We start from the raw sequence: 25763 nt of genomic DNA, 5'->3' as shown, positions 1-25763 counted from the left end.
GGTTGAGATCTCATAACACCCTCCACCGTTAAGTTAATTAAAGTAACCCGTTTATGACAAAATATCTAGGCGATATAACCCAATATAACAAGTCCAACTGAATTATGCTAAAAGTGTTGGTCTTGGTCATGTATGAACAACTTTGATTTTAAACATATCAATTCTATGTATTCGGGTTAAAGTTTATCGTGAATTTGGTATCAAAACTTGAAGTTAAGACCCTTCCTTATAAGGCTTCTAGCCTCCATCCAACGCCAACATGGCCGAAGACGCTAGTAGTACGGGGTGCGTCTTCAGTGGCGTCTAGGGGTTTCTTCTAACTTTAGACACGCATCTAAAGTGTTTGTGAGGGGAAGAATAGGGGTTATAAGGAGAGGGTATTCTTGGGGTGTTCTATGAGGGGAAAAAAATGATGAATAATGGAAGAAGAGAATCTGTATAAAGAGAGGCCTAACAAAAAAACAATTGTGCACATCGAGTTGAGTCCGCCTTCAGGTTTATAAGTTTTTAGTTTGATTTCTGATGTAAAATGAGTTTTCAACTTTACAAAAAGAATACACAAGGGTGCGTTTAGTTCAATAAAATATTTTCTAGTTTTCTCTTTTTAATTTTTTAAAAATGAGAGGGTTTTCCATTTTTTAAGAAAACTTTGAAAATTTTGAAAATGCGTTCAAAATAAATAATGTTGTTTTTCATTTTCTATTTTAGAAAACTAAAAAACATGTTCAAATTCACTTGTTTTTGTTTTGTTTTCAATTTCTCCATCTTATTAGCTTGGAAAATTAGAAAATAGAAAATGGAAAATAATATTAAAAAAAAGTAGTTTTCTAATTTAATTTCAAAAAGTGGAAACAAGGATTTCTGTTATCTAGGAAAACTGTTTTAGAAAAATGCAATTGAACGCGTTTTTCGTTTTCCTCGTTTTCTTGGAAAACAAAAATGAAAAATAAGGGTGTTTTTTCAAACTAAAAGCTTAAAAGAGTATATTGATTAGACATGAAATAAGCAAATCTGGATTGAGGATAAATAAAATTAGGTTCTCTAATAAAAGGTTGATGAAAAGTTTATCTTTTTTAACAAACAAGTCTTTCAATAGCTTATTATTATTGGAATAAATAATTTTTTTTTTAAGGTTAATATTCTTAAATCTATCTGATCAAAGAAATTTTCTATACACTCACTAACTTTTAAATTCCATTTGTTAAAATATAAATTTATAACATTAACTAACTTCTTTAATTTAGTTTCATAAACTAATAATAGGACAATGAAAAAATCATAGTGGATGTTCTTATATACATATATATATATATATATCATTTGGCCTATAATTAAGAATGATATGATAAGCAAATATCAAAACTTTTGGGTTAAGGTATACTCCGTATAAATTTGCTAACATGTCAACCCGCAATCTTTTAACCCGACCAGTCGACCACGATACGTTTATCAGTTTACCACCCTCTGATCATGACTTTTCTTTTTTTTTTTCTTCTCTTCTCTGAGTCCGCATTAGATTTTGCAAACTAAAACCACATTTTTTTTTTTTTTTACCAATGTGAATTTCAAAATTAAGCAACGCACATATTATGATATCTATATATCATTTGGCCCATTAATGAGTTTTTTTGTTAAACACTCCTAGAAAAATAGCCTTTAATGACACCAAAATTATGACACACGCATCTACGATGACGCGTAATTTTTGATGTCATAAAAAAACTGTCATAACTTATAAAATTTGAAGGGTTATGACACGTAATTTTTATTGTCATAAAAAAAAAATTTGTAGTATAACGCGGAATACACTTACATTTGCGTGTCACCTTTGTTCCCCATGTATAAAAGCTAAAAAAAAAACCAAAAAAGAACTATCCATTTTTTCAATCAGCTCCAGAACGACCGAAGCCCCAAAACCCCAACATCGTTCCCCCAAAATCGAAGAGGAGCTCCAAAATCGAAGCCCTAAAATCGAAAGACATCGTCTACATAAAATCGAAGCCCCAAAATCGTTCGTTTTTATAATCAAAATCTTTCAATTTTAATCAGATCCAGACCTAAAAAAACCCTAAGTACTGTTCAAATCGAAGCCCCAAGTTAAACGAACGACGTTGTTTAATTGTTCAAATCGTTATAGTCAAAATCGTTAGTCAAATCCAGATTGTTCAATTGGTAATTTTAATTTCACTCTCTTTTTGTTAAATTATTATTTTTATATGCAGATACATGTATATATATTGATTATAGTTTATAAATATTATTATCTCCAAATTGTTTCAGTTGTTGTAGTTTTGTGTAGGTCTGAATTAATTTGGGACATATTTTATGATTGTCTGGAATGTTATTAGTTTGTTTTTGTAGTTTTTTTCAATATTATTTATTTATCAAGGAGACTGGACATAGTAATATGTATTTTTTTTTCAATATTATTTATTATCTGGAAAAGTGATTGTGAATTGTAAATGGCTGCAGTTTATACTGTATTCGTTTATAGAGAAAGAAGCCAGTCATGTTGAGGTCTTTGGTCTTGAATTGGCTCTTGTGACCGTTGGAGGAGGGAAAGAACTTGAAGAAAAACTTGTGGTATTGATTCGGTTACTCTATAACTGATAATGTAACATGTTTCTGTTTGGATGATATCGTGTCTTTGTGTTTGAGGGAATCAGGAACTAAAGATGTTAGTTTTCTCTTGATGAATATTTATTACTTTCATTTTCACTAAGCTTCTAGATATGTCATGTGATTGGTTAATTAGAGGTTGCAATTTTGACCAATTGTGAATCGTCTACCTGACTTCTGGGTTAAACTGTTAAATAGTAGCTAGAGGTGAACATATCAAGTTTGTTGAACACTTGACTGGTCACTTGGCCTACTAGTCTCCAAGGTGTTTTTCTTAAATAGTCGATTCATCTTTTTCTTAAAGTTTGTGTTAATGTTGTGTCTGTAAATTTATACTTGTATTTCACACTAGTTTTCTAAATAGCAATCTGAGATTTTTGGCCGATTAGTGTTTGGTCAGTCTGATCTTATATGTTTCGACACGATGTTAATACCCTTCACCAACATCGTTTGGCTGGTGTATTTTTGCCTCACTGGTTCTGGATTTCATAGCCGAGTTATTGAAACTTTTATCTTCATGATGTAGGTTACGGTGTATAGGTTAATTTGCAAAGAAACGGTAGAAGAAATGATTTTACACAGCTAGTCAGAAAAGTACCGTCCAGCAACTTGTCATGACTGGTGGTCACATACAGGGTGACATATTAGCTCCTGAAGATGTTATTTCTTTACTGATTGATGATCCACAAATGTTGCAGAAGCTAAAAGAAATCCCAGCACAGGTATCATCGATTCTATTTTGATTTTCTGAAAATAGTTAGAGATAGCAAGCTGTTCTGGTTGGGTAATGTGTTGAAACAGGTTTGGATTGAAACACTTTACTGTGTTATTTATAATTGAAAAAACAACATTGTTACTCGCCTTATGGAATATCGAAATCTTTGAATAAAAATAGTTCGGAGGTTGTATGCATTAAAAATAGATTGTGGGTGTCTTTCAACCAGTTTAATCCGTTGACCGACTCTACTTGTTCCCTTCTTAGCTAAATCCTTTTATATTACCCATTTGAGATTGAGATGAATCACTTGTAAGATACAGGATAAAACTTATGAACTAAACTCTAAATATGATTTTCAAAACGTATAAACGTTTTGTATATATATGTATGGGAAATGATATATCTTTCTTAAAGTTAGTCTAAAAATCCACTTCGAAAATAAGATGGTGATATGTGGATTTTACAAATTTTCTTTCGTAATCTTATACCTTGATTTTGTCACTTGTCGTTATCTTATGATTAAGAGGATTTTTAAGCTATTTAGTTAGGATAATTAATCATTTTACTGTACGTAGTTTATCTAGAGTCGGAAAAACAAAATCATATATGCATAAAGTTTTGATTATTGAACCATTACAAATACAAATCATACAGTTTGTAGCACACATTATATGATAATTGAACTGATAAAAACACACACTTTGCACACAACTTATGTTAATAATTAAGCTATCATCATAATTCATACATATATACTTTGTAGCACACTTACACTATAAACAAGCCTCTTGCATTTAGTTCCTTAATTAGGCGAAACTCTGTTCATCCACTTCCATTATCAGTATCATCACCGGCATCTCCACCACCATTATTACCACCACCACCACCTTGTGAGTTATAATTCTGTCTTGGAATCACGTGGTGGTTGTTGATGTAGCCATCAGGATGAACGACAACCACCACATCTTTGTGTGCCCTAATTCCTTGAACGACCAATAAGCAAGAAGAACACAACAACATGGTAACCAATATAAGCACCATAGGCTTCATTTCTAGTGTACGTCTGAATTAGTAGCTGTTCAATTATCAAGCAAAATATATAGACCTTGATTATATATTGAAATGGAAACGTTGCACGAAAAATGTATGTGTAGAAAGTAGTACCTTGTCCTGGTAGCTATGCAATATATAATATATATAGCTTTGAGAAGAAGAATTAGTATATATATGAAGTGACAAGTAGTGCACCTGGAGATTAAGATCAACGAAGATGGTTTTTATAAGGTCAGATAGTAGTGGATTAATACATGGTGGTGAAATTCTTTAATCATGCTCATGCATGATGTTTCTTTGTCGAGAAATAATTAAAGAGGCGATAATTAAGCAAGTGGTCTCTGATTATTATTGCAGCTAGTTTTAGTTAGCTAGTGCATGTATATTACGTAGTGAAAGCATTTTTTATGTTTACATTTCTTTTCCAAATACTGTAAATGGTAATTGGTAAGTGTTAACATATTTTGATATTTCCAAAACGTGGAAAATAAAAATGTAAATGTATGTCCAAAGTAAATGTCCAAAGGTCAATCATTATAACAAACAACAATGGCCAATTTCCGACCAAACGGGGTATGAGAGAAGTAGAATGTATACAGTCTTGTCTATACCTAAAGGTGAAGAGACTGATTCCAAATATTAATTATCGACCATGCATATTATTACAGGAGAAATGAAAGCAAATGGTAACAGGGAAAAACCACTTTGTAGTGGGATTAAGACTCACAAGTTAAGTTGGCCAAGCATTATATATGGTGTAGTTCCTGTATATGTTGCATCGTGATATCATCGGTTGCATCAATTAAGACTTTAAGAGGCCGGTTAATTAAGTAATTCTTAATTAATTATATATACATATGAAAAAATAATAACCATTCAGATGATGGCAACCAACAAAAGCAGGGGAGAATCTTCGCAATTGAATTTAACGTACGTGATAACATGTTGGATCGGATCTTAGAGCTAGTCTCGATCAGTTCGTGTATAAATATTGCTTAGATGTATCCCGTGCGTCTTTGAAACTTGAAAAATATAAGGCGATACAATAATTGCTGATGATGTTTATCAACGATAAAACTCGTGTATCATAGTTTTACACCTAGCTTAATTAATTGATGCAATAATACTTTCACGTTATATATAGCTCTAATATGGTCCATTTAGTTTCACTAATTACTACTTTATATGAACCATTGACAATTTTATGAACTAGTCAATATCTTTAATATACAATGTGTTCAAAACTTTTTTTGGATCGGTAAAAGAAAAAAATTGAAGCTTTCATTATATATTGATTGGCAGATTTGACTCTACTTTTACATATTAGTTATGGTTTATGCAAGGATGATATATAATTCAGGCAAGATCATTCCATAAAATTATAAAAAAAATTTCCTTTTTCTTTTATGTAGACCGGTAAAGGAAAACTTTCAATTGATCGAGCATGTTGAATTTAGATTTATTTCGAAATATCTTACAAAATGATTTTTTTAAACAATAAAAAAATGAATTTATGATCTGTCGATCCATTTGGCTTATTTATCTTGGCCATAATAAAATCATGCCTTCGAGAGGATGAATCATTTGCTGGCTTTGAATTATTTTCTCTCTTTCTGTGCATGTGTAAAATCTTATCCCTATACTATAAAACCGTTAATTATTTAAAAATAAAGTAAAAGAACTCAATATCATCTCAAGAACAACTAAATGGGCTCCTTTTTTTGGTTACCTAATTAAACAGGCTCTTACAAACAGCATGAATCTGTAAGAATGTATTTATACGCAGAAACATATATGTAATGAAAAACTCAGTAAGAGTGGAAGTAAATATGTAAACAGTAAACCCGATACAATTGTGGTCGGATGTGTGAAAGAACTCAATAAGAGTGTAAGCATGTGACACTATGACACCAAGTAATTGTTACAGAATTTTACACTTACATATAAATGTTATATAATATATATATATATATATATATAGTAAAAAGATAAAATGAGAACCAATAAAATGTCAAGAACCGTGAGAACCTTTTTAGATAAGGATAATTTTATACTTTAATAATTATATGACAATTAATACTAATTTAATTTCTTGAACCCTTAAATATCTCCATAAGTTGTGCTTCCTTATTTTTAAGATAATAAGATTAATCAATTTTTTTCCCACGTTTGTTTTGTTCTGCACTCTTGAAAACTTTTTTTTTTAACTTGGTAAATAAAAGTTCAAAAGATTTAACTTGATTAAAATGTAATATCTATGGCAAGAAAAACAATTTTTACGTGTTGTCTTTATAAATGGTTTCCTAATATTGTACTACTAATGAAAAAAATGCTAAAAATAAATTATAATTTGACACTTTATGTCACATCGTTTAATAAAATCTTAACAATTATATAATATAAAGTTTTAAACATAAATCACATTAATAATTTATTAAAAAGTGGTATTACAATTTATTTACATATTAAGCCATATTTAATAAAATTATTTACGCGTGAACATCATCATACACAAGTGTAAATAAAAGTTGTTTACATGTGATCATCATCGTACACATGTATAAACAAAAGTATACATGTAAACAACATCGTACACATGTGTTAATTAAAGTTGTCGACATGCGAACAAAATTCATATATGATTTTATTTAAAATACACTAGCAAACTTTGTAAAAAAAAATAAATTGTACCTATACATGTGTGAACATGTTCATGTACATGTGTACTAACCAAAAATTTATAGTTTCTAAAAATGAATTATTTTTGTGATTTATATGTTCAAAAGTTAAATATAACAACCTATTCATAGATCCTATATTATTATTATTAACATATATTATTAATTAATTTAATAAAGTTATGTTAGCGAATATTAAAATAAAATAAAAAAATTTATACGTAACGATGGATAAGAGTCTTCATCTTGACAATTATTAAATAATTTTGAAATCAAATAACTACTTATATTGAATGTGGGTGCCGAATTTTTTGGAGATTTGTTTTGGAAGATACGGTTTGTTTGTTTTTTTTATTTATTATTAATTTATAATTCCATGTTTACTCTCTTATATATAATAATTATTTATTTATTATTTTAAATGCATATTAATTCCTAGCCATTGATTAATTTCATCTAATGGTTTAAAATAGTTCTCGCAGTTCTCGACAAATACTTAGTTCTCGTAATAACCTAACACACACTCTCTCTCTCTCTCTATATATATATATATATTTGTGCCATTCGCCAATTACATTTTTGAATTTTGTTTTCAAGATAAAGAAAGATGATTACATGAAGGGAAAAATAATTATTAAGGTAAAGTGAAAAAGTCAACGGTTACTAAAAGGGTGTTTGGGATTGAGTTATAAAGTGATTATTTAATTATTGCGTTTGTAAATTGTAAATAATCTAGAAAAGTGTTTGTATGAAAACTTAATTATCGGCTATGAAAACGCAGTTTTGAAGAAACATACACCTACATGCTTTTTCAAAATGCAGTTTTGAAAACGCATAATCTATTTTGAAAACACAGATTCTGTTTTGTAATCGCAATACCAAACACCTCTAAGTAGTTCAACTTATGAAACATTGAAATGGAGAATAGAAAAAAAATCTAAAGTGGAATGTGATCGATTATGGTAATTACCCACTTCCCACTAAAACCATATGTCATTTGTCAAAACAAAGTCATTTACATCATATAATATGTATCATTGCACAAAAAAATAGTATAAAGGCCCAGTCAATAATATATATAATTAAGCTCAAATGCTCAATCAATATCAAACTTCTGTAACCCATATTTCCTTGGGCTCACATCATTTAAATCTCCCCATACCCCTGGCAGATTCACTTTACACCCTCAAAATTGGCCCAACCATACCATCTTTCACCTGCTTAACCATATGTAACTAGTCCAAATATCATCAAACCACATATTATTTCCATCTATGGTTATGTTTGACCAAATTACCTATGTTATTAACGAGAAATGTCATCCGGGCGTTGCCCCGGGAGACATGACGTTTGTGGATGTCTTTCTTTTTAAGAAAAATTATCTAAATTTATTAAGAAAATGGTATTAGGAGAAATGACAAAATATAATACATAAACGACGCTCTTATAAGAATGACAAAATGTGTTGCGATCATAATACAAATAATAATAGAAAAAAGATGACTTTGATATATTAATTTCTTTCTACCATTTTCTAACCAAAGTATTACATGTTCCCTTAAAAAGTTTGTGTGGAAATAAAAAGGGGTTTAATGGATGCCTACAATTTAAAATGAAATCCTTAGTACAAAATGTAAGAGATCAAAGTTTTTGGTGTAAATATATTTTAAAAAAATAAAATTAAAAAAATTTACAAAGATAATAAATGTATAATGAAAAAAAAGTAAAGCATGTAAAAAATGTAATTTAAAAGTAATAATTAGAAAATAATGGACATGTGGGGCCTACAAAAAAATAAAAGAAAAAGTTACTATTCTTTGCACAAATCCCAATACTCTCGGGCGTTGGCCCGGAAGACATTACGTATGTGGATGTTTTAAAAAAAAATTACTTAAATTTATTAAGATACTGATATTAGGCGAAATAACGAAATACGTCTATAAATACTTATATTAATACCGAGACGACGCTCTTAAAAAAATAGCAAAATGTGTTACGAACATATAAATATGACATTTTTTACATATAAATCCAAAGTTTTGAATTAACCTGACATACTAAAATGTCAGCACAAGGCCCAAAATTAAATATAAATAAGAAGCCCAAAAGTTTGAATATGGAATAACAAAGCCCATTAACGATAACTATATTAATACCGATAACGACGTTCTTTAAAGATTGGTATAATATTAAAAACAATAATAGAAAAAAATGACAATAAAAATATATTTAATATTATACGATGAGTTTATGTTTTACAAATAATTATGGGTTCATGAGCCGGGAGTTAAAAGACATAAATTTTTTAAGGGGAATATGTAGTATTCATCTGGTGGTTAAAAAAAAACAAATGGTAAAAATAAATGAACGTGGTATGCCCATGTGAAAAAAAGAATATTAAAACTTCTGTGTGAAATTGAAATCTGTACAGTTTAAAATGAAATCCTTACTATATAATTGTAATAGATTAAATCTTTTCGTATAAAATGATTTTAAAAGAAAATAAAAATAAAATACTTTAAAAAAAGTTAAATAAATTTATCAATACTATATTATAAAGCAGATTCCTTCAAGATTTTCAACGTTGAGTTGAAATTTTTAATATTGATTTTAAGTACATCCCCAAAATACCCCTCTCATTTATTCTATATTTATCTAAAATAACCATAATACCCTTTCTCTCTCCTCAAATCTCAACCAATCATCTTTTTTCTCTCTCCTCCATAAATCATTTATTCTTCCAATTCATTCAAAATCTTTTATCTCAAAAATCATACGTCGATAAATTATAAAAATTGTATTGGTGTTCATAAAATTTCATGCTCTTTCATTAGAGATGTCATTCGATATACTTTCGACGAATTTTTAAATCCGAGGGCAAATGGCGAAGGCCGTAAGCATTTGACTATCACCCTCTCTGACCCAGCTATCACCTTCACCATCTCACCGCCGCAACGCGCGAGTACTTACTCTCGTAGTAAAAAAAGGTTAAACATTTTTGAAACACGACGAAAGTGCAAATCAGTCATGTTCAGGTTAACATACATGTGCTATTTTCTAGCTTATTATAGAATAAGTTAAAATACTTAACTATCATTACAACAGTTAACTGGATTGAAAATATATACCTTCATAGATTGTTGATCATCTTCGAACACAAACGGATCAGATTCCGGAGCAAACTTTCACCGATTCTTCAGAAACTAGACTGCGATCAAAACGGTATTGGGACTGTTTACATATCAACCTCCCTCATACACCGTCGAAAATGGTATTGGGACCTAAATTCCGTGGAAGACGGCATTGGGAGTTACTTATTTTTTTTATTCATTCATTAACAGTTTAACACGATACGTGAACATTCTCAAAGATTTATAAACAGGCTTCATGGAAAGTTGGTATTATCATGATATTAAAATGCAGTTAATTATATACATAACTTGTTAACTTAGTTAAGCTCTAATAAACTCTTTTACTACTACTAAACTAAATAATCAAGGTTAGTAGTATATGATGACAAGATCTAGATCTTTCCAGCGGTTTTTGGATGCATATGCGAATTATGACTCTTGGATCTTACTTTAATAATGCTCTATATTTAGTATTATTACAAAGAAAATTATTTAAGAATCTGAACTGTATATATTATATTTTATTGTTGGTCTCAAATCATAAATTTATGATTGAACGGTGTCGTGTTTTTCATCTATCATCTATGATTGATCTTGGTATGTGGTATACTTAAGTCAAAATGTAACCTTTTATTCGAAGAGTGAATAATCAAATCTCATAATTTTTCATTGTCTCCTAACTCATAATTTTTCATTGTCTCTTTACATACAAAAGTGTTTATTTTCTTTTTATATCATTTACAAATGCTATGAGATTTAAAATTATATAAATTATATATATCAAAAGATAACCACAACTAGTTTAAACATCTTTTTATAATTTAAATATCAACATAACTTTGTAAATATCTATAAAAAAAAATAATTAATATAATGCAACACAAGTATAAAAGATACATAAATAGCTAATATGATAAATCTAGCACAAATTAATGTAACACATTAAAAATACGTAAAAAACTAGCATCTCACAATATACTAACTAAATTATTGTCCCGCGTAATACTTGAGTAAATACATTTTTATCTTTATCCTATATGTGGAGTTTAAATACGCGGGTTCAATCTTTCGGGATACCCAGATCATGTGGAATTAGGATAGAGGTATTTTACCGGCAACATATGACTCATACAGTGTAGGTCAATGGGTATCTAATTGTGCTACCGACATTGGGGTTCCCCCATTACCTTTTTTTTTATATCTAATAAAATATAGTACATACAACGTAACTATATATAGAATTCATTTTTTTTCCTCAGCAAATGTGATACATTATTATGAATAAGAAATAGAAGGTATAGAGCTCATGTAAACGTTATGAACTATTTTTTTTAGTCAAAAGTTGATGTAGTTACAACATCCAGTTTTAAGTATCATGTGATGATGATAATCAACAAAGGTCAAATGAAAAAATACAAACAAATATTGCCTACAAAAAGATATTACAAAAAGATAAAGCCCATTATATGCATTTAATGTTTTTAAATTTTATTCTTTAATTTGATTGTTTTTAATTTTAAATTTTCATATTTAATAAATCTAGTCATAATCTTAATATATATTAAAATGCAACTGACTTAACTTTAATTGACCAATTATAGCTCTTAATTTTTCAAATTTAATTAAATCAACACATGTCAAAATTAATTTATACTTTTTGGTTTTTTATCACCAATTTACACTTTCATTCAATTTAAAAATTAGTAATTTACACTTTTTGTTTTTCCATCATCAATTTACACTTCAACCCAATTTAAAAATAATTAATTTACACTTTTTAGTTTCTATCACCAATTTACACTTTAATCCAATTTAAAAATAATTAATATTTTATTGTATAATGTCTTTCTAATAACAATATATAGTTAAAAGTTAAAGAGGTTATTTGGATTAATACGAATTAAAACTAATCTCATTTTTCGTATATGCAGTATCTTAATCTTCTATTATACTAAAGCACAATTACTCTAATAATTTATCGACCAATCACAACTATTGATTTTTTTAAAGTTGATTTTCTTTACAATTTTGACTTGAATTTACATTTTTTTGTTTTTCATTAACAATTTATACCTTTTATCTAATAATTATAATATAATAAATAAATAATAATAACTAATATTTATTCAATAAAATAATAACTAATATATATCTAATAGTATGTTCTATCATATTTATATAAATTAATTAATTAAACATAAATAAAGCTTAATGTATATATATTAAGATTTTAGAAGTAATTGTATTATTAAATTTTATTGAGGTGTTTTGTAGTAATTATCATTATATATAAAATAAAAAGCATCTAAAAATATAATCATTATAAGTAAAACATATAACATTATCATATCTAATTAGAATATTTAAAATATCTTTCATCTAAATATAAAGTATTATTTATAATAGTGTAATATAAGATTGTAATACACCATGTGTAACAATAAATCAACTAAAATGATAGTAACTTATTATGATTTTTTAATGTTCAAATATCGCTAAGTATTTCAAAACTTACAACTTTGATAGATCTATTATATTTTGTAATATTTAAATATCGCTAAGCATTTTATAGTAAACAATCTCGATGAATATATTTTTAAATTAATATTTTAATATAAACTCAAAGTGTTGATATATATATCAATATTTTATTACTCAGAATAGTATATTAAATTTTAAACTATAATAAATTAACATCTAATATTGATAATGTTATAATCCCTGTGTATTAAACACGAGTCTAAAAGATATTATATACTAAAAGACAATTAATCTAACTTCAATTAATATTATTTTTAGCTAATTAAGAAATTAAAGAAATATAATAAACAAACCTTTTTTATTAATTATATTATAATTCTATATAAATTCTTATTAACTTATACGTTTTTGTTTTTCACCACTAATTAACATTTTTTTGTTTTTCATCAGATATTTACACTTTGCATCATTAATATATAATTTAGAATGAGTATAGTTTGACTAATTATCTAAATGTGAATATTAATATTGTCTTTAACCAAATAAGACTTTACAAAATTTAATCTAGTGGTCATAAATAAAACCATAACTAATTTACAAAATTTTTTTTTGTTTTTCATCACATATTTACACTTTTCGTTATTAAATATTTAACTTAAAAGTGGTATATTTTGATTAATCTAACGCGTGAGTATTAATATTGTCTTTAACTAATTAAGAAATTAAAGAATGTGATCCAGTGGCTATATATAACAATTAAAAATCATCCAACGGTCTTTATTATTTTAATAATTTATAAATTTTTTTTTGTTTTTAATCACATATTTACACTTTTCGTTATTAAATATTTAACTTAAAAGTGGTATATTTTGATTAATCTAACGCGTGAGTATTAATATTGTCTTTAACTAATTAAGAAATTAAAGAATGTGATCCAGTGGCTATATATAACAATTAAAAATCATCCAACAGTCTTTATTATTTTAAAGATGATTTTTGGATTTTGTTATATATGAATTTTAATATTGAACTTTAAGTTTCAATTAAACTGTAGATCTACAAAGAAGCAAAGATCTATTTTAGTGTTAATAGAAAGATAAAGAAAAAGAGCTAAAAACCATGAAAAGCAAAAAATTTGACAATTGTATTTGATGTACGTAAGCTGATGTTAAGTTCTTGAGGTTGTTCAATGGTTTAAATTACTATTTATTTATGGTATGCATATAAAGGAAGGAAAGTTGCTACGCCTTTACATAGCCTATTAGATTTATTTACGGATTATGATTTAAAAGTGGGTTATTTGTATAATCATATAAAGTGAAAGTATTAATACCGTCTTTAAAAAAGATAAAATAATTATATTTGATCTAATGGTTCTAAATAAAAGTTAAAAGTCATCTAAGGGTTTTTATTTGTTTAGAATTGAATTTTGGACCTTGTTATATATATATATATTAGTAGATTAGCCTTTCAATCAAATATTATAGATCGTTTTATAGTATCGTCTGTATGCAAAATCCCAATAATAGATGGAATGTTTATTTAACAGCGAGAGAAATTCAACTATTCAAGTTCCCTTTTTTGGCCTTTGTAAAAAAGGGCCATTTACAATTACAAATAAATGGGCTAGCCCGTATGACTTGGGCTCAAGGAACGCTTTAACCAAATTACAAGCCATAAAAGATAAAACCCTAGCTAGGAGCAGTTGTAAATTCTAATATCACTTGAGCAGCTGTGTATCTCATCTTTCCTCTACAGCAGCCATAGTAATCCTTTTTCTTATCATTTTTTTTAACCGTCAAAATCACTTAATTTTTTATTTAATGTTTAGATTATATTTTTAGTATATATGTGTTGATACTGGTTTTTGAACTGTTCATTTTGTGTATTGTTATATGTTTTCATTATATATATATATATTATATATATATATATATATTGTAGAAACACTCAAACACTTGTATTCAAGATTGTATCTCTGTATTATGTAATTACCTTAGAAAACATTTTTTTTTTATGTGAATATGTAAAGGTATATAATTCATGAAATTGTTTATTTAGCAATAAAAGTTTCAGTATTAATTAGAGGCCAAGCAGTAAATTTAAATTTGGGAATTTTTAGGAAGTAACTGTATCTTGAAATTCTGTAATGGTTGAATCGATGTTTTTTTTTTTGTTATATTTTGTTATTTTGTAAAGGGCTTGTTTATAACCTGTTGACAACTGTGGTTGGACTTATTACAGTAAGGTTAAGTTAGTACTACTAGTCGATTTGTAAATATATTTGAACCATAACTGATACACAATGGTGTGGTATTTACAGTATTTTGAATAAGTCGATACACTTATACTTATGCTCAAATTGGACTATTGTAATGCTTTGTTTTTTCTTTTTGACAAACAATGTGGATTTGTTTTTTCAACGGAATAATGTATACATTTAAAAGTAGAAGTGTTTGAGTTTTACTGGTGTAACAGTACTGGAATCACACTTATGATACGTTGTAGTGTAATCACATAATGGAAAATGTGATTAGGTTAGATAAAACACCATAAAAGGTAAATTTGAATAAGGACTAGTCATAGATATTGAATTATATCGGCATATGTTATGTGAATAATTTATGGTCTTGCAGTATAAACATGGTATAAACATGGTGGTCGTTAAGTTTCACTGACAATGGAATACAATAAATATAATGAGTTGGTGAATTGGCAATGTATACAATAGCTGGCATCTCTAGGAGAGTCTTATCTAGAATTTAGAAAGTCTTAATCTAGTTAATTCCTACGAGATTATTAGGAGCATAAAGTATCTACGAAAAACCATGTGAGCCAATTCCCAAGTTTGATTGATCCTTTAACAATTCATTAGTTCAAACAGCCTTCCATGATTATCTTATGACAAGCTGAAGATCTTTATCCATGGGGACATTGACTACTTTCTTTGTGCTCTACAAGACATGTACCAGTCTTTAAATATTCTCTCACCCATTGGTCATTTATAGAATACAAACCTTTTCTATGAGCTTTTGATAGGTGATGTCGGTAAACCTTAACCCTCGGGTTGGTTGTCCTGTATTGATTTGAGTTATTCTACGTATTTCTGTAACCTCTGGCTGTAATTAGTCGTATTAGATCAATGAACCCTTGATACATAGCTTGTTAGGATTATGTATTTATTGTGAGTTATAGGCAGTTGTATGATTGTGTGCTGCCCAGAGGAATGCCTTGCAATATGTTATTAATACCGGTGATTGAATTTTTGTATTCTGTACTTTTTTGTTCCACTTTGATATATAGTAGGTCCAATCTATCCATCCTAATGGTTATGTTCTTTTTGTTCAGAATTTTGTATATGTAATTATAAACCGTCATATTTTAACTTCCTAATATCTTTTTTAGTTGATTATCTCGAGTGTTAATTAGGAACCTGACAAATATAGCAGATGTGAATCCTCATATGAATTACCAAAACGCTAGAATTTAACAGTAAGTAACCAAAATATGGGTGTGTAGGTCCTCATGTTGATCTTTTCATATGCTGTACTAGATTGTAAAAAAGTTTAGACATTTTGCTTGGAGTGATGAATATTTCATCTTGTGACACTAGATGTAATTGCTGGATACTAAAGGTGATGGAAGATCAGCGTTCTTTCAATAGCCCTAGAAGGACCCTTAGTTATTCTAGAAACAGGGGAGCAACTTTCTCTGTATTTGAAGCGGACAACAAGGCTTCTGGTGTCGGTGTTTCGGGAGAGCATGGCCCTAACCCTTATGAAGTTTATGGATTTGTAGGAGCCATTTCAACAGTTGTTGCTACAGGTATTCTCCGTCTTTTACACTTGTTTAAAAATCTTCTTGCTTATATCAAGTTAAAGTGAGACATAAATAGCTAAGAAGATAACAAGCCAAAATGATTGAAAGTCACCTAAAGTGTTTTCTTAGCAAAAATATTATAGCTCATTGACCCAATCTCCTTTGAAATATTATAACTCAGTAATTTAAATACATATATATATCTATATACTTATACTTGTTGCTATCGAAATATTTGAGTTTTGTTGCTATTTGAATTATATGTGTTATATATGTACGTATGAACAAACGTAAATGGAGAAGATACATGTTCAGGTTAAGAAGATAACAATCCAAAACTGTTTCCTTCCTGCCTGACGGAAAAAAACAAATAGACAAGAGAATTAGAGAAACACGTAAAAAAAACTAATAAAGTAATCACCTTTCAACTTTTAAAAACTTGAACATAAAGCGACTATAGTATCTCGGATACACTATATAAATTCACTGGATACGGTGCTAAAGGTCACATCACTAAATACATTGAAGATGTAATCAGAGACCCAATCATCTTTAAGACATGAACCATTAATAGAGTATTTACTAGCATATACGACTTCAGCGAAACGTTTTTCTTTCATTAGTATACTTTGGTCTTTATATATGATAATAAGATAAGTACATTATAAACGTTTTCGCACAAAAAGAAGAATCGTACCATCGTAAATAATGCTACTCTAACCGAAATTGACTAGCAAAATCTAAACCTGCAAAAAAGATGAAAACTTTATGTAATGAATCAACAAAAAAAAAGAAAATCTCGTATAAGGTCATTGTACTTTATGAAAATGTTGAATTTTAATCATTGAGTTTAACATGTAAATTTGTTATGAAAGTGTTCACATCCACAATGACTGCCTAAAAGCATTTGGCAGAGTGAGTGAGTGACAATATTGATATATCACATCAAAATGGTTACCCGTTATGCTGAACCCAGTTATATACAATTGATTTGACTATGTGTTGAATGTTGTAAGCATCCTCCAACAATGACAAACTAAAGGACTGTTGTGGACCACAGTCAGTAGCATTAAGAAACAATGACAATGCAAAAAAGGTATTAGTCAAGAAGGAAATGTTGGTGTCTTCATGACTTTAGGGTAAATAAAGGACTATCTGCTTGTGTAGATTTATGTGCGTTTTTACCTTGACTTCCTATTGGTTCAAAAAATTTTATCTTGTGCAACTGTCTGCAGTGAAATTTTTGTGTGTTTAGAGGATTCCAATATTAATTTATTTTGTTGTCCCGACAGTTATTTTCATGATATGGGCATACGTTCCTGATCCTTGGTTGCATTCTATTGGGATCTTCTACTATCCTAGCAAGTACGTATGCACGGCCCTTTTAGTCCTTGCTTTTCATTTGCTTTGTAAACCTTGATCTACAATTCTCATTTAGGTTTTCATTCTGTATGCAAAAGTGAGATAATATCATTTGAAGACCTAGAAGAAAGATGTTAGAGGTGGCAATTTTTCTCGTTACCTGTGCATGGGTTGTTTCGGTCATGTATTACCTTTAACAGCTAAAACGTGTAAATTCTAGATAATAGTTTAAACTGAATTGGATCAAATGGGTTGAAAAGCTTAGATTATCCTTCAGATAATATATTTCTTGTAGACTTGTGTTGTACACACAACTGATCTGTAATAAAATGAAAGTTTTGGACAAAAAGTTTTATTGGTCAACCCAACTTATACAAACTTACCTGAGAACCTGATCTGACCCAAACCTAATTTGAGGTACTCACCCGGATCGTTTTGATACCATCAGATAACCTACATTTGCGGCCCTTGTTAATTTGTTATTGAATAAAGTATTTGGGTGTCATCTTTCAGGTATTGGGCACTGGCGCTTCCAGCTTACGCCATTGTGACAGCTGCAACTACCTTTCTATTCTACATTGGCCTCAACTTTATGGCAACTCCACCCCCAACATCCCTGAACTCGATATATGGTGAGTTGGTTTTTCTATAATGCCAGTGTGTAAGATTGCTTACTGCTTAAAGTACTAAATTAAGAGTTGTGGATCCGTCACAAATGCGTCGAGGGATCTATTCGAGAATGTTCTGCAAGTGTAGTATCTTATGTATATTTTTTGCAGATGAAAACAGCAAAGATCCTGTGTGCTTTGATGCCGCATTAGACGAAGATGACAGACCCATTGAACCTTACTCTGATATTGGAATCGACCAGATCAATGAGCTAATGTTCAAAGATTGGAAATAATATTTACCTCTCAGATATTTTGGTTGTTGGTAGAAGTATTCAATTGCATAGTGGTATATCTTGGAGCACGTATATATCATTCCATGCTATTTAAGTTTTTTAAGTCTTTTGTGATTGGCCTTGTTATAAATTTGGTCTGTTAACCTGTTGTCATTGTATGATGCCATCATTGAACAAATAACTGATGTATAGAAAATTTTCACTGTTGTTATGTTAGTTCTGTTATAGAATGAGATTCTTGAGCTGAAGTATTTTTATTTTGAAGTTTCTTTTTAAGCATGCATTACCCATATCTTTTGATATCATACAACTATTGTATACACGTAGATCTGAATAATTATAAGGTGTTGCAGTATTTTAGGCGTTGTTCTTTATGCCACAATCCCACAAACAAATTCAAATATGACATGTCTGCTTACACTACTCAGTGAATAAGTGAATATGGTGACCAATTAAGTCGTACAATATTAAATTAATATACTATTCACTTAATGAGCATAGGCTTAATTTTTTTTCCTTCTTGTCAAGCTTTTTTGGATTTTCTTATTGAGTTGTATGTTATATCATATGATTCATTTACTCGTGTCTACAAGGAAATTTCTTTTGTTGGTTTTGCCACGAGTGGGATGTTCCCTAGACATAGACCATGCCGATATCAATACAACATCTCCGCAACATTCCATTTAGTGGTTCGTGGCAGTTTTAGCAGCAGGAACCCGTGCGTTCAGATTTTACAGCACGTTAAATGATGTAATGATAATAACAACTTGGTACTCTTTTCGTAAACTATAAATATATGTTCTCGGTTTTATCGTTTGACATACGTTTGTACAACCCGAATGCAAGACATCGTATCAATTACATGATGATATGCTGAGACACAAGAAACATACTGAAAATAACACCATCGTTGACTCGGTTCTAGTCAAGCAGTAGCTGCCAGAATCTAACAACAAACTAATATCACAAACTTGACCTTATAATTCAAATTGCCAAGGTTCTCAGTAATATTTCTTATTGCTGGCGATTTATGTCCACAAATGCTCCATATAGCAATATTGAAACTTAGGTTAGCTAATTAGATTCATTAAAAAGCAATGCAACTGATAATACTTCATTAAACCCTTATTTTGACCATGTATGGAAAATACTATAACTGAGGTAAACAAGACATGCTTTCCATGTTCAGATTACCGTAGAGTGAGTTCTTAATTCATGTAAGTGGTCTAACCAATATATCTTCATGACCTTCTCCACATCCTTTCTCTAGGAACCTCCAATAAAATGCTATTTTCCTACACCAATAACCATGGAGTCATGAACAAGTATCATACCAATTTGTAAAATTTCTTTTGTTTCCGTAAAGTTTAATAGTCATAGTTTATCATGATTGGGTCAAAAAGAGCTGCAATCAAAGCATAAAACTCCAACCTTCTCGCCATGTCAAATTACTATTCTTGCATATTCTAATCAAGATCTTAACATCAAACACAGTTTTCCAAACAAGTCATGGGTCTTCAGACAAGTCTTTTCAAGTTTTTAACAAGCATCATGTCTACTTTGTTCACATAATAGATACAGTATAATTCTTTATCGGGTTTATCTATTAGTGAGCACTGATTATAAAACAGAGAAGCACAAAATGTCAAAGGTACCCTTAATCGCAAAATTCACCTACCAGAATAGATAGATGAATCTTGCATGTTGGGCGAAACATCAAACATATATGTATTACCAAATGACACAGAACCATATATGTGTTGGGCGAAAGTTTCACCTTATTGTAGGTAGTTTCTGATTTTATGAAAGAATTAAAGTCAGCTAACGAAACATATTAGAAAGAGCAAAAGGCATGATTAGAATCTTACGGTGGACACTCGTTTAGGTTGGTGGAGGGCCATGATACGAGCTTTGACCATCCGAAAATAGGAAGAAACCAGCAGAAACAACAAGCATTCCCAACACCAAGCACTGTAGCAAAATCGTTACTTTCTTAGGAAACAGTTTAACCACCTTGTCGTGCTCTTCATGCAAACTACAAAACTCTTCAGATACGGTTTTAACCAATATATCCAAAAGCTTCTTATATGGTGGATCTATCTCAGCTGAATGCAAAACCTGAAGCATAGATAGCCTTAGATGCTTAGATTCTAGCTTATTTGAACTTGTTTCTTCTGTTGTAGTCCCATTATGAATTTTTGAATCAACGAAAACCACATCAGCTTCATCAGTTATTGGGGATGACTGTGGAGTCTTTTTAATAGTTGTTATGCTTGACAATGGAGTGCCTTCTACAGAACCAGCCGTAGTAGTTGACGGCGTAATGAATTGATTCAAAGACACAACGTAGCTTTGATACATTAAAGAATAAATCCAAATTAATACGAGTAGCAAATTAAAACCTCAATGAAATAAAGGATTAGTAGTATACAACAAGCAGTTATCTCCAATGGAATAAATTGAGTTGTCCATCAAATGAAACTCGTACTACAGAATTCTTCAGATGCTTTAAGATCCAGTGACTACTAACAGCAACACATGTAACTACTTCTAATCGGTAAAAAGACTTCATACCAGATAAATAAGGAACCATAAAAGGTAAATTTGAATAAGGACTAGTCATAGATATTGAAAGATATGTGTTAAACTTGCATAGGACAGTGAATAAGGATGTTGAAAGATGTGTGTTAAACTTGCGTAGGACAGTGAATAAGGATGTTCAAAGATATGTGTTAACTTGCATCAGATAGTGAATAAGGAAAAACTGCTAATCTGTTGTACAAAGAAAGCATGCAGATTTTAAATCTAAATATGTAAATGCATGTTTTAACAGCAATTTGGTTACTAATCTGCAAGTTGTAAAAGTAATAAAACACATTAGTCATCATACTACAAATTCATACTATATCCATTACGCATCACAGATCACAGCCCTTGCTGAGTTGTGACTTGAACCAAATACCAAAGTAAAGTATACATCACTTAGACACAAATGTACATTCTACGCATTCTTTGTATTCTAAAAAAAACGGGTAAATGGGTGGGAACCTATGGTCCCATGTACCATTTTGGTACACACATTCTTTGTATTCTAATTAGCAAGGATCACAATATGTCCACTATCTCAAGCTCACCAACATTCCAGATCCGCTTTGCTTAACTCTTACAAAAATACAGCGGTAACCATCTGACCAAGTTCTGCATTGTACTAACTTTCATAGTAAGTGCAAGCCCAGAAGTCCACATTATATGAATCATCCATGTGATGGTCCAAAGTAACACTAATTCGTTTCACTTCAATCCTACATACTTAGAGGCCGCAGCTTCATCTATCAATTAAAATCCAGTCTGAAAATGATTGTACTTATATTTGCATCTTCGACTTTCTTGTTCTGCCCTTGTGAACATCAGTAGTGTTTTAAAGCATAAACACATCACATTCCATCTCATACCGTCTACTCGACCAGCAGACCAGGGTTTATGACTAAAGCCTTCAAGATAAATTACAAACTATGCATTCTCAGTCTCGACCATGGCAAATATTCAAAGTGCTTTTGAAGGGGAGACCACTTAATTGAACCAGATATTAAGTCAGAGATGCTAAGTCAGGGGGTTTATTTAAACTTCGAGTCAGAGATGAGACGCAACTTCGAGTCACAGAGTTGATTATGGTTCACGACATTGCTAAACATGGTCACTATTATGAAGGGGAGACCACTGATTGTGAAAGAGGCAGTAGCAGTTCCTGGTGAATTTGTTCTTAGATGTGACTAAGTGACTCAACCAAAAGATCATGAATCGCGAACTAGAGTCAGGTGGGACTTTCAGGGGGTTTATTTAAACTTTTCTGGAATGTAGTTTCCTTGAACCTATATATTAACCCCTATTGCTTGTAATATCCTAAGATACGAATTTAATACAAAAAATCTCTCTAGTTAAGTTTTGGTTAAAACTAATCACCGTAATTGGACATAGTCATGTAAAATCCTTGTATCCTTTAATTGCCCATATCCTCAGTTTTTTCGATTAAGATTTGTGTGGTGCAAGAAGTGGTTGATCCTAAAGGCTATAATCCAACAAAATTTCTAAAGGGATTATAAATATTCCTTAACTAGAAGATTAACATGAAAATATGCTCAAATCTTACATGTCAACCATTATCATTTTTCATACATGGCTACATAAATTTCTTAAATACTCTCAATTTAATCCCTTAATGCTCATGCTTTAAAATATCTCTATAAGAATTACAGGTTATTCAGTTATTTCTATTTACATGCAAGTTTCCTTAACAAATTTTCAGTTTTTAGTTTTCACTTTTTAATAGAAAAGAATATTTGATGGACCAAGCACAAAAGACACAACTCACAAGTGAAATTTGGTCAGATGTCCATGCATTTAGGATAGATTAAAAACTCATCAGCCGCATTTCTTAATGAGCTGAGACACAATGTAAAGATAGTAAAAACAAGAATAGCGAAAACAATGGCCGGCAGTAAATTCTCAGGTTACAATGTGAAGTTTGGCTCATCTAAAGATATAACTCAATAATTTATACTGATGTTTACTATAAATACGAAAGTTGAGAAGCAAAATATATCAAGTTATATATCTCAATATATATTAATATATATAATAATCTTTCTTGTCCAAGAAAAAACAGTGAAACTTAAGATAATGGCCAAGAACACTTCCATGTTTGTGACAATTTCCATGATACTCTCGCTTTTCCTGCTGCTTGTTATACTAGCAGACAGCAGAGTGACCCCAAGCAGTAAGTTATTCAAATCCCTTTCTTTTTAAGCCTTTTAATGGTCCATAAAAACTGAGACACTTTTTATCGTCCTCGTGACATTGACACAATCTTTTAAGTTATACACACACACACACACATACATATACTAATTTACATAATGAAATTATAAACCCATATGCAGATGGGTTCTTTAAGGCGAAATCACTTGTATGTAATGAAGTTACCGGTGTAAAAGTTGGCGATGATTGCACCACCATTAGTCAGGGGTTTCAATTGAGTTTACAATCATTTTTGGAAATTAACCCCAACATCAATTGTGAGAAGATTTTTGTTGGTCAATGGGTGTGTGTGGATGGAAGTGCAAGTAAGTAATCAATCTTGAAGAAATGTCCAGATCACGAATAAATTAAGGGCTAGAAAGACTTCAACGATATCTAGCTTAGCTTTCCAATTAATAGTGTATCGTATTTCAGAATGTGAAACACTTGAATCATATTCATTACTAGTATTATTTCGACTTTCTAAAATTCTTTCTCTTGCCATACAGTATGCCAAATTGCCAACACATAAGAATCGGATTTCGAAAGTGTTAAATCAGGTGCTTATCATATGCATAAAGATAAATTAACAGTACTAACACCAAACAATAACTTTCCGGTTTTGTTTCAGAGTGAAAATTCTAATCAGAGAAAACACGACGAAAGTGCAAATCAGTCATGTTCAGGTTAACATACATGTGCTATTTTCTAGCTTATTATAGAATAAGCTAAAATACTTAACTATCATTACAACAGTTAACTGGATTGAAAATATATACCTCCATAGATTGTTGATCATCTTCGAACACAAACGGATCAGATTCCGGAGCAACTTTCACCGATTCTTCAGAAACTAGACTGCGATCAAAATCTAAGCTAGTTTTGCAGATCTGCATACGCATCATAAAAATAATCAAATAACGAACACGAAGAGATTCAAATCAAATAAGCACATATTCTAGGGACTGAACGTACATCAACTATTGACAGATCGGTATCAACTGTTTTTGAAACTGACGAGATATGATCGGTTGATTCCTTGTCCAATAAATCCAATACGATGTCGTTTTCAGCTATCGGAGTTATAACATAATTCAAACTCTTGTTTACGCTCTGTTATATCAAATCCTTTAATTATAACATATTTCTCTGATACACAGCTATATATATATACACACACACAATATATATATATATATAAATTCACAATATCGTTAATCAGTAATCGCCTAATCGGAATGAAAACAAATATTGAGTTGCTATGTTACATCAAATCAATAAAATCTTCATTTCATATAAAGGTGAATATATACATATAATTATATGTGTTTATGTGTATGTATATATATATACCTAACATCGAATATCATATCGAATAATTGTATATATAGACTTATTTGAGATTAATTTACCTTTTGCTGGTGCTTTTTGGAAGAATTACTATGTTTAGACTTGCGATTAGAAGAAACTGGATATTGATCCTTCTTTAATGTTTGAATTTCGTGATGATCCTCTCTCATCTTTTCTTTCTCTCTCTAAAACACATACACGCACAAATGGAGATTTATTTTTGGCGCTAATATTCGAAATTTTGTATCTTGAGATTTGAGAAAGTTAGGTTTGGGCTAGTTTTATTTAAAATTGGGTTGATATTTGTAAGTTGGGTCCAAAGTTTGATATATCGGATATTCCTAAGTTGGGCTGGATATTTGATTTATTGATAATTGCTTGGTTCAAAGTAAGAAATGGGTTCAAACTTCAAAGTAAGGACTGGTAAAGAAAAAAGAAAGGAAATGCAATGAAATCTATATCTATACCAGTACTATTTAATAAAATAAATTATCCTTTTTTTTTTCTTTTTTTCTTCCAAAAACTGAAAATACCCTTCTACTTTATTTACTAATTTAAACATCTTTATCCGATATACATATAATAACCTTAATGAAATAATACAATATAATATTTAACATCAATTACTTTTACATTCACTATCATCTTCGCCCCCATCACTGTCCCCATTTCCGTCCCCACTAACGCCCCCACCATCGTCACCACCACCACCTCCGCCATCACTATCCTCACCGCCGTTGCATTGTGTGAAATATTACAGGGAATACAATTCTCAACTTTCAAGTTTGTTAGTTTCTATCCCTTAAATATTATTTTTTAAAATAAATTACCCATAATAATTTAACAAGTCATAG

General features: G+C 30.0%; 1 protein-coding gene across 4 annotated transcripts in view; it reads left to right on the top strand.

The window, feature by feature from the left end:
- LOC122595314 (phosphatidylinositol N-acetylglucosaminyltransferase subunit P-like) overlaps positions 1-19013 on the top strand; it is a 33100-nt gene extending 14087 nt beyond the window's left edge. The window contains exons 1-7 of one of the 4 annotated variants that reach the window (XM_043767656.1): positions 1878-2172; positions 2473-2583; positions 3146-3341; positions 16294-16505; positions 17792-17864; positions 18375-18493; positions 18641-19013. In XM_043767656.1, the coding sequence (XP_043623591.1) occupies positions 16319-16505; positions 17792-17864; positions 18375-18493; positions 18641-18765 (504 nt within the window). In that variant the 5' untranslated portion in view covers positions 1878-2172; positions 2473-2583; positions 3146-3341; positions 16294-16318 and the 3' untranslated portion in view covers positions 18766-19013. Of the gene's footprint in view, positions 1-1877; positions 2173-2472; positions 2584-3145; positions 3342-14292; positions 14447-15697; positions 16173-16290; positions 16506-17791; positions 17865-18374; positions 18494-18640 lie in introns of those variants that run through there. The other 3 variants (XM_043767657.1, XM_043767658.1, XM_043767655.1) reach the window with 3 other exon arrangements.
- The last annotated feature ends 6750 nt before the right edge of the window (positions 19014-25763 follow it).

This window comes from Erigeron canadensis, chromosome 4 (assembly GCF_010389155.1).
Source record: "Erigeron canadensis isolate Cc75 chromosome 4, C_canadensis_v1, whole genome shotgun sequence".
Classification (NCBI taxonomy): Eukaryota; Viridiplantae; Streptophyta; class Magnoliopsida; order Asterales; family Asteraceae; genus Erigeron; species Erigeron canadensis.
Note: the sequence above shows the minus strand (reverse complement) of the source record. Positions and strands in the feature narration are given on the sequence as shown.